Source organism: Cervus elaphus, chromosome 16 (assembly GCF_910594005.1).
Source record: "Cervus elaphus chromosome 16, mCerEla1.1, whole genome shotgun sequence".
Taxonomy (NCBI): domain Eukaryota; kingdom Metazoa; phylum Chordata; class Mammalia; order Artiodactyla; family Cervidae; genus Cervus; species Cervus elaphus.
Genome location: NC_057830.1, coordinates 21,795,535 through 21,811,735, shown reverse-complemented (window position 1 = coordinate 21,811,735; position 16,201 = coordinate 21,795,535). Strand labels below are relative to the sequence as shown.

At 39.5% G+C, this 16,201-nt stretch overlaps 1 protein-coding gene and 1 pseudogene across 4 annotated transcripts in view; one reads left to right on the top strand and one right to left on the bottom strand.

Moving 5' to 3' along the window:
* Window positions 1-16,201, bottom strand: part of SPIN1 (spindlin 1) — a 78,228-nt gene that overhangs the window by 15,077 nt on the left and 46,950 nt on the right. For all 4 annotated transcript variants that reach the window (XM_043927340.1, XM_043927337.1, XM_043927338.1 and 1 more), the window contains one exon: window positions 12,301-12,349. In XM_043927340.1, the coding sequence (XP_043783275.1) occupies window positions 12,301-12,326 (26 nt within the window). In that variant the 5' untranslated portion in view covers window positions 12,327-12,349. The remainder of the gene's footprint in view (window positions 1-12,300; window positions 12,350-16,201) is intronic.
* Window positions 14,314-15,019, top strand: LOC122709865 (annotated as a pseudogene).

The following is a 16,201-nucleotide window of genomic DNA, read 5'->3' as shown; positions in this document are numbered from 1 at the left end:
GCTATATGCCAAGAATGAAAAAAATTTAGAGAGCAGATGAGAATTGCTTTTCTGCTAAATGGCATAGATACAAACGTACCTTAAAAAAACAAGCAATTTATTATAGGATGTAATATTTAAAATTACAGTTGTATATATTTGAAGTAGACCAGCTTGGTAAACTTACTGGGTTTGTGAAACAGAGAAAACAGGTTACAGCAAACCATTAAAACTGCCTTAATGAGGTCTATAATCAGTTGACACAATCCTTTACCTAAGCAAGACAGGGAACACCATTTGGGGAACATCTCAGAAGGAAAACTTCTCCAGTTGGACTGTAAAAGGATTCACAGGATTACGAGACCATGAGACCAGAAGACACTGTGTCTGCCCCAGCACTTAAGGCTTTGCACACAGCCAGCCAAAAGGCCTTCCAGGAAAGGCAGAACCAGGCACTGAGGTCACAAGCTGAGAATAACACCCTGAATAGGACGAGGCCCAGGGATAGAGGAAAGAGGAGGTTCAGGTGCTGGGCAGACCTCAACAGGTAACACAGAGAGGACCACACAGAAGTGTACTAGTGTGCTGTGGGAATACTGAAGCGCTCTGCAGCACGGACAGCTCTCCTGGTACAGTGTCACCCCTTCCCACGGACAAGTCTCAGGAGAGGACCATGGTGGCAACAACGGACAATGGAAGCAAACCCAAGAGTATGTCCACAGGGTAGAGGGAAACTATCACCTAACATTGTGCACACACAAAGGCCATGAAAGAGGAACTTACATCAGAAACAGAAGAGCCCAGATGAGAGGCAGCCACACGAGAGAAGATGCAAGAAAAATCAGACACAGTCAAGAAACAAGCAGCAATTTGAAATCTTTTCAGAAATGAAGACTAGACTAGAGCAACATGGAAGAAATTGACACCAAGGGGCATTTAAGGAAAACTGTTGTCTTTCGGTCATTAAGTCGTGTCCAACTCTGCAATCCCACAGACTGCAGCACATCAGACTCCTCTGTCCTCCACTATCTCCCAGAGTTTGATCAAATTCATGTCCATTTAAGGAAAATAGATAATAAAAAAAAAAGAGACAGATGGGAACAGATATGAAATTCCAACTTCTATATAACAGAATCACCAAATAGCTAAAATCAAAGGAGCAGAAAAAAATGCTAAATAATTCAAGAAAAATATCCTGAAATGAAAGACTGAAATGTACAAACACATCCCTGGTGAAACTGACACAGAACTACTGATGCTAAGACATCCAGTAAAACAAACTTTAAGGAAAATAATACCTCCTGGGCATCCAAGCAAAAGAACTGCATCACTTGTAAGGAAAAGCAAATCACAATATGACAGTGACCCTGTGTGCCACCAGGTAACAGAGTGATGAACTTTCAAGTTCTCAGGAAAGAAAATGTGAGGCGATGATTTCCAAGTCAGCCAAGAATTCTATACTATCATCCAAGTAAAAGTATACAGATAAAACTGTGAACAAATAAGAACTTGAGAAATATTGTTCTTACAGATGCTTCCTGAAGAAGTTAACAGTTGGCTATCCATTATCCATGGGTTCCACATCCTCAGATTCAACCAAATGTGGACAGAAAAACAAAGTTCCAAAAAGCGAAGCTTGAATTTGCCACATGCAGGCAACAATTTACATATCATCTACATTGTATTTACAACCATTTACACAGTATTTACTCTGTATTAGGTATTATGAGTAATCTAGAGATGATTTGAAGTATACAGGAGGATGTGTGTGGATGTTATGTGCAAATACTAGGCCATTTTATATAATGGACTTGAGCATCCGTGGATTTTGGTATGGTGTCAAGGGTCCTAGAATCAATCCACCCCAGATACCAAGGGACCACTGTATAGGACAGTTTCAGATAATCAAGAATGCTAAGAAAGCTTTCAGCACAGAGCTGACAGTAAGCAGTGAGCATCTCTTACTGCAGAACAAACACAGGGAAAAGAGAAATACAGCAATATGTAACTATTGTCTGCTTTGACAATAGAGTTAACACCACTCTGCCAAGGGGAAGGGAAGAAGAATACCTGTAAAGAGGAGTTCGCTAAACAAAAGAGTGTGACTTGGAACAGAGCACCTTATATTAAAGGGAGAGGAAGCAGAGAAGCGGGAGCTAAATTCAATACTGTTCATGGTAAGGAACCGATCTATATAACCTAAAATAAGTAAAGACTGGTTAACTTTAAAAGACTGCAGTATAAAACTTAGTGGAGAGAAAAGCCTTACTAACATACTATCAGTCAGTAACTTGTAACTACTACTAATACTCAAAGCTAAAAATGAACTCAAGACCTCTTCATAATCCCTGAAAATGGGCCACTACATCCAACTGGCCCTCTGTAGGGATATATGGCTGTGAAGACTATATTTCTTCTTTAGAATACAGGTATCTTTTCAAGCATTACATTTTTCTTCAAATAGACAATTACCTATCTTCTTTTGATCTTTAGGAAAAAGTCCTTGTGATTCATCCTGTGTACAAGATCAGGTTTTCTTCAAAGCAAAGGCAGAGGTTGGTCCCCAGAACTCACTGAAGAAAGAATTCAGTCATATGCACCATTTTATAATTCATAGACATTCTATTATTACTACCAAAATTATAAGCAAATGTAGCATCTTCACCAGTGTGATGATTAATCTTAATGTGTCAAGTTGTCTGGGCCACAGTACTAAGACACCTAGTCAAACATTACTCTAAATGTTTTCTGTGAAGGTATTTTTCTACATGAAACTAACATGTAAATCAGCAGATAGACTGCCATCCATAACATAGGTGAGTCTCATCCAATGAGCTGAAGGTATTAGTATCAGCTCTTCCCTGGATCTCCAATCTCTCTGTGCACACACCATTGGTGCTGTTTCTTTGGAAAACACTGACTACAAACAGAAGAGTCTATCCTAGATTCAGAGGCATGAAATTTTCTACTACCATGATTCGCAAAAAAAAAAACCAATATACACTTAGCAACTGATAGCAGAAAAGGGCAACCGGAAGACTCAGAGCAGTTCAGTCATTCATCCTTCCTCACTCACGAGTGGCATTCTTCTGTAACGTGCAGTTGCTTCTGAAGAGGGAGCTGCATGAGGCTCTTTTTACTCACATTTCAGAACAAGCAGTTTTCATCCTGGTCACCTCCAGTGGAAGTACACAAGACTCTCTTCCCTCTTCGGAACAACACGAGGGACTCAAATCTAGCTAGCAAGCAGCACTATTCAGAGTGGTTGCTATATCCTTTAGTTCTGAAGAAACATGACCCTTCCTTTTTTGCATGGATTTTATTTTCTCAATTTCTTTAAGGGAATTTTAATCAGCTTTTGTTACATAATATGTGGTAATAATATGCCTGGGTTACTCCCTGGTTAGTGGAACTTCCTGAAAGCCGTATGGCACGGTCAAAAAAATACAAATAATCTTCTTATTAAGCTTACAATTTTCTACTAAGGTACACAATTAAAATCCAAGCAAGACAAAAAATAACCAAAAAAAAAACAGGAAAAAAAAAAAGGAAAAAAATTAAAAAACGAACACCTTAGTAACCCTTTCCTGGCCACGTTCACCACACCACCAGAAATTTAGTCTTTTGTTCCAAACTATTATTAATCTTGCTCAATTCAGTTCAGTGGCTCAGTCGTATCCGACTCTTTGCGACCCCATGAACCGCAGCATGCCAGGCCTCCCTTTCCATCACCACCTCCCGGAGTCCACCCAAACCCATGTCCATTGAGTCAGTGACGCCATCCAATCATCTCATCCTTTGTCGTCCCCTTCTCCTCCTGCCCTCAATCTTTCCCAGTATCAGGGTCTTTTCAAATGAGTCAGCCCTTCGCATCAGATGGCCAAAGTATTGGAGTTTCAGCTTCAACATCAGTCCTTCCAAAGAACACCCAGGACTGATCTCCTTTAGGATGGACTGGTTGGATCTCCTAGCAGTCCAAGGGATTCTCAAGACTCTTCTCCAACACCACAGTTCAAAAGCATCTATTCTTCAGTGCTCAGCTTTCTTTATAGTCCAAGTCTCACATGCATACATGACTACTGGAAAAACCATAGCCTTGACTAGACGGACCTTTGTTGTCAAAGTGATGTCTCTGCTTTTCAATATGCTGTCTAGGTTGGTCATAACTTTCCTTCCAAGGAGTAAGAGTCTTTTAATTTCATGGCTGCAATCACCATCTGCAGTGATTTTGGAGTCCAAAAAAAACCAAAGTCAGCCGCTGTTTCCCCATCTATTTGCCATGAAGTGATGGGACCGGATGCCATAATCTTCATTTTCTGAATGTTGAGCTTTAAGAGCCAACCTTTTCACTCTCCTCTTTCACTTTCATCAAGAGGCTCTTTAGTTCCTCTTCGCTTTCTGCCATAAGGGTGGTGTCATCTGCATATCTGAGGTTATTGATATTTCTCCTGGCAATCTTGATTACAGCTTGTGCTTCTTCCAGCCCAGCGTTTCTCATGATGTACTCTGCATAGAAGTTAAATAAGCAGGGTGACAATATACAGCCTTGACATACTCCTTTTCCTATTTGGAACCAGTCTGTTTTTCCCTGTCCAGTTCTAACTGTTGCTTCCCGACCTGCCTACAGGTTAATACTATCTTAAAAATAATTTTTTAAAAACATTCCCTTGTTTAGTAGTTAAAAAAAAAAAAAAATAGGATTTTTGTTGCTTTTTGCAACAAATTTTTGCAGCATTTATTTTTTTCTCATGTATATTTGGTCTCTATAGATATATTCTCTGGTAGTCAGACAGGGTTCACAAATGCAAACTACAAATTCTTGCAAGCCTCAAAATACCGTTATTTTGTTCTCATCCTTGACTTGCCTAGGTATGCAAGGCAGGCTCGAATGCCCTTTGCCCTCAGTACCTTTACTGCAAAAAAGTTTTCATTGTCTTTTCTCTTCCAGAGTCACAGATACCAGATGCCAATCTGATCCTTGCTCCTTTGAGGGTATCCCATCTTCCTCTTCAAGCTGCTTTTAGAATTTTGTTTGTTACTAGATTCTGAAATGTCACAAGGATTCGTGACATGTTTCAAAGCATCCCTCACTAGGACTCGGTCAATTTCTTGAATTAGGTAAAATAGGCTTGAATTTCAGCCTATCTATTGAATATCTTACCTAAAATTTTTTATTTCTATGAACTGATCATTTCTTTATCTTAAGTGATTTTTCTTTGTAATGAGTGCAACACCTGATATGAGGATAATTTTCACTTTTCTGGATTCCTTATGAGCTTCTGGGTTCAGCCTTGTCTTTGTTGCATCTGCCGCCATCTGAGTGGCAGCATTCTTCACACCTGCAGGAGAGCAAGGTTAACTCTCCTGTTCTATATGACTTTCTTTGGTGCTGTCAGAGTTCCTCACGTGCCTGATGATTCTTGGTGTCCATATTTTCAGATGCAAGCAAAGATATAAAGTGGTATCAGTAGCTGAGATGTATTTCTTCAAGCCAAGTCAGGGTCTCTGATGTCTGAGTATGATATATAGGCCCTGATAAAGCAGCCAGGACCCAGGTAATTTCAGAGCAGCTGAGACTGTGTGGCAACGTCAAGCCAGGGGAGGTAAGGCGAACACCTACTGCCTAATGCAGCTGGTTTCTCACCCGTGATGACAAAAGTAACTGCAGCCAGCCTGTGCTGTCCCTGACCTGAAGAGCTGCTAGGGGTCTAGTTTTAACAGTCAACTTTTTGGAGGTCTTCTTTTTCAGCTCAAAGTTGTTGAGAGTTCCTTAGCTTAGCTTGGTTTTTATATTGATATAAATCTATTCCTGTCTGCTGTGTATCTTGCAGAGATTTCTCAGTGTTCTGATCTGTTGGTGGGATGATCTTTCTATATCAATAACAAAAACTGCAAACTTAATGCAAATTACAGTGAAGTACTATTTTCTATCTGCTTATAGAATAAATACAACCCTCCTAATGAACAAACAATCTGGCATTCATTGCCTCAGTGATTTCATGTCTAGGAATTGATCAAAAGAAAACAATGGACAAGCAGAAAACCACAGCAAACAGTATGTTCTGAGCAGTGTCTGTACCACGGGAAACTGGATATAAAGTTCAGTAGGTCTCACTGATTTAGTAAGTAATACTATATCCATATGATGAATAACTACATAGCTATTAAAATCACAGAAAAAATATAAAGACATTTTTAAAATATACACAATCATCCAAACAGGTATGTAGGAAAAAACTTTTAAAACATACATTAAACTATTAACAGGCATAATCTCTGGATGACAGTGGATCAAAAATAATTAAGTTGCATTTCTCTGCATTCACCTGTTATTTTCAAATTTTTCTATGACTTAAATACTTTACTTTTATAGGCAGATAAAATACAATTTGTAATTATGCTTAAATTAATGCAATGGATTCCTAATTCTGCAAGAAACTACATATAAAAATAGATTTATACATATTAGCATTATAAATTCCAAATTTTATTTCTTTTGTCTTTTTAGTCAAGAGTAATTCCACTTTTAGAATACCATTTCACTAATTCTAAATTAAGAATTAAAGGTCTAATGTAGATACCATTTTTGCCAAATTTATTTAATGAACAATCTAATTTGATCGAAAAGGTAGAGGCAGGAAAGAATGAACAGACGGGACTTCCTGGAGGTCCAGGGGTCGGGACTCTGAGCTTCCACTGCAGGGGGCACGGGTTTGAGGAACTAGGAGCTACACAGCAAAGTGCAGCCCCCAAAAAAAGAAAAAGAAAAAAGAACGGAATGAATGGATGTCTCAATGAATACTAAAGACAAAAACAATAATTAGAATAATACAATACTTTTAAAAATCGTAAGCCAAGCTTTCCAATGACTGCTCCTTGAATGTCCAAACTGTTCAAATACCCTTACAGCCAAAGTTTACAAGGATTGCTTTAAAATATTTTTAAATATGTTAAAATAGTAATTATTATTTAATGTTAAAGTGAAGAAATATATACTACTTTATTTTTGTGTGTATTTGAAATTTTCCAAACTAGAGAAATTAAAAACTACATAGTAAACAAATTTTTATGTTTTTTAAATTCTAATAACTAATTCAGATTCAAAAATCAGTAAGAAAGATTATAATAAAAATTAAAGCTTACTTACATGAGTTGAAATAGTATATATAAAAGTAAACAGTAAGAACATGTCAGATAACTGGCAGAAGATACAAAAAGATCAAAAAACACACTTAGATGGTCATACCTCTAGGTAGTTCAATCTAACAGCAGTATAGGGCTCTCATGATGGTCCCACTGTGGTTAAGAACCTGCCTTTTAATTCAGGGGACACTGGCTTGATCCCTGGTCTGGGAAGATCCCACATGCCAAGAAGCAATTATGTCCATGCATCACAACTACTGAGCCCCCCACTCTAGAGCCTGGAAGTTGTAACTACTGAGCCCATGTGCTGCAACTACTGAACCCTTCGTGCTCTAGAGTCCATGATCTACAAGAGAAGCCACTGCAATGAGAAGCCTGTGTACCACAACTAGAGAGTAGCCCCCGCTCTCTGCTAGAGAAAGTTCATTTTGCAGCAACAAAGATCCAGTGCAGCCAAAAATAAACAAAACAGAACAGAAAATAAACATTTTAAAAAAGAACAGTACACGGAGTTCCCTGGTGGTCCAGTGGTTAGGACTTCAAACTTTCACAACTGAAGACCAAGTTTCAATCTCTGGTTGGAGAACTAAGATCCCACAAGCCAGTACAAAAAGGGATGTAAGATTAACAATTTAAGGCAACTAACTTTTTCTAATTTAAAATGAGTTTCTGGAATATGGTGATTTTGCTTTATATGTTTCCCTTGGATATGTTATTTTTAATACCCTTAGTGTCTTGCATTTTCTTGGGGAAAAAAGTCTAAAGTGTTCTTAACTATCACTTACCAGGTAGTCAATAAACAGCAACATTATAAACAAATACGAAAACATCTCTTTCAACTGAGGACATATGGAATTATAGAGCCAAGGGGAAATAAAAGGCTGTACTATGTCAGGATCCACACAATTCAAGGATAAAAGTAGAGAAACCAGAATTAAATATCTATAATCACTTTCCTTGTCATCTCCATAAGCTATAAACAGCTTTTCCTGTAGTTTCAATGGGAGTAAATGGTGACCAAGTATACAGCATCCAGTCACCTTTCATTGCTGTAATTGTGTATATTCATTTCCAAACAACTTGACTTTGTTATCTGATGTGCTTTAAAATATCAGTTCTGATAACTGTTTAGGTCAGTGCTTCTCAAACTTAGGCATGCATCAAATCACCTACAGCTTCTGAAAACAGTCACCCAAGCCCTGTTCCATAAACTCTGGGTTCCATTCTATTCTGCAGGTCTGAAGAAGAACCAAATACTTTCTAACAAGCTTCCAAGTGCGCTGCTGACCTAGGTACCACACCTTTGGTAGTAGAACTGATCCAGAATAAACAGTTACTTCTATACATCCATGTTCCCAAAAAGGAAAACCAAGACTGTAGAAAACATTTCTGTACTTTGCTCAATACTTTAAATAATGGTACCGAAAGTACCACTCCAATTATTCTGTCATCAAGAAAAGAATTCCTGAGAACAAACTAGTGGTTACCAGGAAGGAAAGGGAAGGTGGAGGGGCAAAACAGAAACAGGAAAGTATAAACTCCTGTGTATAAAACAAACAAGGATATACTGTACAATATAAGGAATCTAGCCAATATTTTATAATAACTGTAAATGGAGTATAATCTTTAAAAATTGTGAAACACTATCTTGTACACCTAGAACACTGTATAACTCAATTATATGTCGATTTAAGAAATAAAATCTGTGCTGAAAGACCTTTCACCCTTTAGCTAGACTCCCTTAATGACTTAAGTTGACTACCATTTCTCATCAGTAAATATCTTACTTTTATAGTCAATATTTAAAGGCACCGTACTTCTTTCAACTATTATAATTCTCCTATAATAAACCAGTAATGACTGCCACATACTACATACTTTGGTGTATGAATTAACTGACCTCTTTCCTTATTTTTTTAGTGTTTTTAATATTGTGAGATAAAAGCAGCTTCCTTACTGTGTTCCAGCAGATTTCCAAAGAAACTAAGTCAAAATAACGGTCTTTTTGCAAGATGCACAGCAGCAAATAGAGAAAAAAAACAAACTGCTTCTCTAGTACTTGTTGCTTGTTAAGAGTTCTACAGCTGAAACTGGCATTCCCAGCTTAAACCAACAATAAAAAACAGGATGGAGAAAGTCAAGTTTTCTATCCAAATCACTCTGGTTTTTTTATTACTCTGTCTACACACTGCGCACACTGAGTGTATTCAGAGATGTCCACGGCAAGCATCCAAATGCCTCAAGGGTTTTCCAAAGCACTATTCACTTTCACTGGTGTGAATAACAGAGCTACTGGCAAATTGATTAAAAAGCATTCCACATTTGACCAATTTAAGATTGTCAATACCATGGTTCATCTAGACGCTTGCTCCAACTGTGATCTAGGTCTGTGTGCTTGTGACAGAAATATTCTTCATATATGAGACAACAAAACATACAGTTCAGGAAACAGGATGTGGTATCAACAGTTACTATAAGTTCCAGAATCATACTGTCCTGTTTCTGAATCCTAGCTATTTCTCAGATGTGATGACTACAGACTCAAACTCTCTTCGCACAGAAGGGTTCAAGGTCCCTACTTGACAAGGGATGTCATGAATGAGAGGAGGGGAAGGAGCACAGTGACAGCCTTGGTCAGTGACTAGTACTGGTGTCTTAGAAAAAGGAAAACATTCCCTGGAAATCCTCAATTCAGTGTGTTAAGAGCTTCTGATTCATTTTCCAAATGTACATTAGTGGAAAAGATACCAAAGCCCAGTCACACCTCCCTGAGATGTAAATCGATTGTCCAAATTAAGGAAGCCAGACCCCCAGACCCACATTCGAAAACTAAAACAAAGAATCACTACAGCTACATGCACCTTATTTGTCCCCCAACTACACTTGCCTTCAAGATGTACCTTCAGTGAAGACATAATTCCCAAACAACTTCGTGGGAAGCCAGAAAAGAAACGTCCACCAGCTTGTCCCCAAAAGACACCAAGTACCCTGGCTCACAAGAAATACAAAAGTTTGTTTCTATTTACTTCAAAAAATGAGAAAAAGGCTCACCTATGCAACATTTCTGGGCGCAGAAACACTGCTCCAAGCACTTTGGACCTGATTACCAGAATCCCCTCACACCCACGGAGAGAGGAGGTGCCATCTGCAGGACATGGGCTCCGCCAGCCCTTGTCTCCTGGGTGTTCCTGTGACTCTCGCAAGCAAGCAGAGGCATCTGCACATGGAGTCATTATTGCACAGTCCCCCTGTACCAACATGGAAAGCAGGAGGAGGCGTGACCACCGGTCACTGGCTGCACACAGCGAGTCTGACTGCCTTACTCTCTGGAGGGCCACAGTGGGGGCAGGCAAGGAGAGCAAGGCTCCAAGCTCTGCTTTCCTGTACTTGTTTGCTATAAACACTTCATCCGTAATGAAAACCCGAAAACCTCACTATTCCAGTCCAACACCATGACTTAATACAAGTTAAGCTGAGCGTTAGGCATACGAGGGATTTGGTAAAGCCCACAGCTGGGCCAGTGGGGCTTCCCACTCCAAGGCCAGTCTCTCCACCACCCATCATCCCCACTTACCCATTCAAGGACAACAGTTAACAGCTTTCATTTGTCATATGTGGAAACTTCTGTTTCAGTGTTTTTCCACCCCACCCATCCTCAAATTTGCACTGACATCAAAAAAAAAAATAGGAAAATGACTGATGACTTTTCAACTTCTCCTTTTTGCTACTCTTTTAAGTGAGACAAGCACACCTCATATTAAAGCCCTAGATCACATTTCCTGCATCATGTAACAGATAGAATGAGAGATTCTTTAGCTGTACACATATAAACTTCAAGAATCAAATGCATAGGTATTTATTCCTTTTTAGGGGAAAAAAGATGAACAATGCTAGTTTTGCAAAGTTAATGTGTAATTTGCTTTCATCTCCCATTGTATCTAAGTTTTTTTTTCAATATCTTCTATTTACGCCAAGAGATGGTTTACTACTTATGGTAAAGATAATGAGTGGAGGGAGATACATTACATAAATTATTAGATCACTAGATATGACAGAACTGTGAAGATGATGGGCAAATAAGTGAAATTTGAGAAACGTTTTATCAAACCTCAGAACTTGCTCTATCTTCATATTTTTATTTTCAAGTCATTTCTTAAACTGAGTATCAGATATACTTACATTACATTTCCAAGTTTTCCTTCAAATAGAGACATGTTTTGGTTTAACTACCAACAATTAATGAAAGGCACCTTTATTCATCCAGACCCTCTATAACAGCCCAGAGGACTCTCACACTCTTCGATTATTACAGAGTGGTGACCAAGAGGCACAAGATTTCAATATGAATAATTTGAAAATAATTGTATCATCAGTCTTGGGAGGTGCTAGGGTCAATGAGGGTCTCCCATATTTAACAATCTTATGATGAACACTCATACAATCGTAGTTGATTTATTAAGGAGGATTTCATGGTGCAGCAGCCATCACTAGCACTGGTGGATGTTTAGAACCACAGTACCAGTGGATATTGTTGTTTAAGATAGTAACTCAATTTTCTTTTTGGACATAACTATACACACACCAAAAAAAAAAAAAAAAAACTGCAGGAAGGAAGTTGCTTTTACTCTCTAGTACCTACAGAATTTAAGATTCATACCACATTTGTCACTTAAAATGATCTTTCAACATGAATATGCTTTCTGTACATTACAATGTCCTCATTCACTTGAAAATGTTACGAAGAGGTGCGTGTGCCTGGCAGAGTGCTAGCCAGGTCCCGAGGGACAGGGACGCAGCTCAGCATGCGGCGAGGCTCCACGTGAGGCTGGCTGCTCTGAGGGTTCAAGAGCGGGCCTCACAGAGGTGACCTCACGGCCCGTGGAACCAAAGGCCACAACGCGCTCTCTGAAAAGGCAGGCTTCTGTAAAATACATAACCAGTGCAAGTTCAATGCATGAAGCAGGGCACTCAAAGCCAGTGCTCTGGGACAACCCAGAGGGATGGGGTGGGAAGGGACGAGGGAGTGGGCTTCAGGATGGGGGACACATGTGCACCCGTGGCCAATTCATGTCAGTGTACAGCAAAAACTATCATAATGTTGTAAAGTAATTATCCTCCAATTAAAATTAATTAATTAGAAAATAAATAAATAAAAAGGCAAGTTTCAGAACCGCTTACTTGTGGGATGTCCTTTTCTTCATCATGCTTGCAGATACACCAGCATGGCCTAAAAGAGAAGTGAGTATACGTCAATGAAAACTGGATTAAAAAATAGTTCAAACTCAGGAAAAAGTTAACTTACGAAAAACTGCCATATAAAGTATGAAATTAAAATAAACCACAAGGGAATTCCCTGGCAGCCCCGTGGTCAGGACTCTGCACTGCTCTGTGCTTTCACTGCCAAAGGTCCAGGTTCCATTCCTGGTTAGGGGACTCTGCAGAATCCCACGAGCCACAAGACACGGCCAAAAAACAAAAAAAACCCAAAACGGCAAAATGTAAGAGAACCATTTGCTTACTTATCTTTTAAACGGAAGATATAAGGGGTTCTGGGAAGATAAAATGACAGGAAGACCAGCTTATCGGCCTAAATTGGCCATGAAACACAAAAAAAGCAAAATCACATGGATAAAAACTACAGCCAAAAAAAGTGACAATCCTAGTCAAAGTACTAAAAGGTATAGAACTCGTCTTCCTGCCACAAACAACTAGAAAATAGAACAAGAAACGTGAAACAGCTGGATCCAGACATCAGGACAATAGGCAGCACAGGGCTACGGAACCAGGGAGCAGAAAACCCACACAAGGACCCCTACACCAACCAAGTGCACCCCAAGAACCACCTGAGGACAGTGGTGCACGAAGAGTAACCAAGAACACGGAGGTTGAGCCACACGGACAGCCAGACGGAAGCTAAGGAAGCGGGGGGCTGGGAGTCGTGGGTCAGAGTGCCGGCAAGGGGAGAGGTCTCACGGGGCTCCAAACATCTGGAAAAGGCATGGTGGTCTTCAGTCTGTGGCGAGATACTAACTTGCAAAGGCATGAGAGCTGTTCAGACTCCATCTCGCCACCTCTCTGAACACACAGGACAATCAGGAGAAACCATAAAGATAATCCCTTGGCAGGAGGATGAAGCAGCCCTAAGAAGAAAAGCTGCTACAGACACATCCCAGAACATGCTTGCCAAAACAAAACTCCAATATTCAGTAAAGGACACCAGTAAAACCCAATGCTCCACAATTGGGTTGGATACTTCAGACGTCCAACATCCCAACTACATGTACTAGGTCTGTGGGAAAGCAGCAGACTGTAACCCCATAAGCAAACAGGTTATAACCAAAACAATGTAATTAGCAGGCAAAGATGCTAAAAGAACGATTAACAACTATGCTCAAACAGTTAAAGGAAAACATAAACACTTAAAACAGATGAATGGGGGAAGGAGAAGAAAGAAATAAAACTGATGAAAAATACATGATCCAAAATGAAGAAGAAAAAAAAAATCCACTGGATGTGGTTAGTAGCAGATCAGACCTCACAAATAAAAAAAGCAGTGAATGTGAGACATTGTAACACAACATATCCAAAATAGAACACAAACAGCCTCAGTGACTTCTAGGACAAGATCAACTGGCCCAGCATAAATGAAATGGACTCCACAAAAGAGGACAGAGGGGTGAAGAAAAAGTCTGACAAAAATAATGGCAGAAAGTTTTTCAGATGTGATAAGTACATAAACACAGATCCAACAAGGTCAATGAAGTCAAAATAAGATAAAAACAAAGGGAAAAACAATAAGGCACATCCTAACCAATTTCTGAAAACCAGTGACACAGAAAATACACAGCCAAACAATAAAAGACATCTTAAATTTAGGGAAACAAAATAGTGGCTCCAGATTTGTTGTCAGAAACAATGTTGGCCAGAAAAAACAGTGCAATAAATCTTTAAGGTGCTGCTCAGATAAAGAAAACAATCTACTTGTGAGTACTATATACAGCAAAAATCTTTCCAACCCCAACAATATTATTTCACTAAATATAGTTTAAATACATCAATTAAGAGACCATAGAAAGAAGAAACAATTATTAAAATCAAAGGTATCAGGCATCAAAAAGGATATTCCAAAATGATAACAGGGTCAATTAAGAAGCCGCAACACTCTTTCCTTTCCAGGGTGTGGGAGGCAAGATGGCAGTGCAGATTTCCAAGAAGAGAAAGTTTGTCTTTGAAGAAGATGGCATCTTCAAAGCTGAACTGAAGAAGTTTCTCACTCAGGAGATGGCTGAAGATGGGTACTCTGGAGTTGAGGCCCGAGTTACACCGACCAGGAGAGAAATCATTATCATGGTCACAAGGACAGAGAACGCTCTTGGTGAGGAGGGCTAGCAGATCTGGGAATTGACTGTTGTGGTTCAGAAAAGATGTGGCTTCCCTGAGGACAGTGTAGGGCTGTGTGCTGAAAAGGCAGCCACAGAAGTCTGTGTGCCACTGTCCAGGCAGAGTCTCTGCATTACAGACTCCTAGGAGGCCTTGCTGCGCGAAGGGCCTACTATGGTGTGCTGAGGTTCATCACGGGGCCAAAGGCTGTGAGGTCATGGTGTCTGGAAAACTCCAAGGATAGAGGACAAAATCCATGTTTGTGGATGGCCTCATGATCCACAGCGGGGACCCTGTTAACTACTATGCTGACACCTCCACACGCCACGCGCTGCACAGACAGGGTGTGCTGGGCATCAAGGTAAAGATCACGCTGCCTTGGGACCCAACCGGTAAGACTGGCCCTAAGAAGCCTTTGCTTGATCACGGGAACACTGTGGAACCCAGAGATGAAAATGCTGCCTACCGACCCCATGAACCGAGAAGTGGGAAGCCAGAGCTGCCTGCCATGCCCTAGCCGGTAACCAAGGCAAGACAGATTTCCTTGGCCCTGGGTCTGGAGCCTGGATGTTGCTCTATAAAGATCTTTAATAAAATATTTTTAAAAGACAAAAAAAAAAAAGAAGCCACAACAGGGCTGGTGGTCCTGTGGTTAGGGCTTCCAGTTCTCATTACTGAGGGCCTGAGTTCAGTATCTGGTCAGGGAACTGAGATCCCACAGTCATGTAGCACAGTCAAAAATAAACAAACTAAACAAAAAAAAGGAAGCTATAACAATCTTAAAAGTATATAAACCTAAAAAAAAAAAGTATATAAACCTAATTATAGTATACGGAAATATATAAAGCAAAAACTGATATAAGAAAAATTGACATACTCATATTTAAAAATATAAACACTTCTCAGTAATTGATATAACAAGTGGGTAAGAATGTAAGAAAAGGATATAGAAGACCTAAACATCACCAACAGCCAACTAGGCTTAGATGACATTTACAGAATGTCAATCCAGTAATGCCAAAATAAACCTTTTTTCCAAGTTCACATGGGACATTAACCCAGATACACCATATGCTACTACTCAGAATACAAACTCTCAATGCACTTAACGTGAAGCCAAACAAAGGATGTCCTCTGACTACATCAGAATTAGAAATAAATATCTGTAAATACCCCAATATCTGAAAATTAAACAATCTTCTAAAACTTCATGTTTCGAACACAAAGTCACAATGAAAATTCAAATATTTTGAATAAGAAAACAACAACTTATCAATATCTACAGAGTGCTTCAAAAGCAGTGTATACCATATTGATCAAAATTCACACTAAGTAATATAATCCACCTGGGTGGAAGAAGGCTTCTGGGTTATCTGCAAAGTTCTCTCCTTGGCATTATATCAAGACATGCGGTTTTTAAACATAAATTTCTGCAATTACATAACAATTCTAAAAAGATAAATGAAAAAGGATACATATGGTCAGCTGGTCTGTGCAAGACTGTCCATTCTACTTCACAGATAAAAACTGCCAAACATGATCCCAAATGCTAAGCGAGCCATTCCCCCTTAATTTCACCTGGCATGTTTACATACACTGAATGAAGTGGGCAGGTCATACATGAAGACACAGACTGAAAAGAGATCAAATCTGCCCAAAGCATCTCTACAAGAGCCCTCTCAGCAGTATGAGGTGCAGC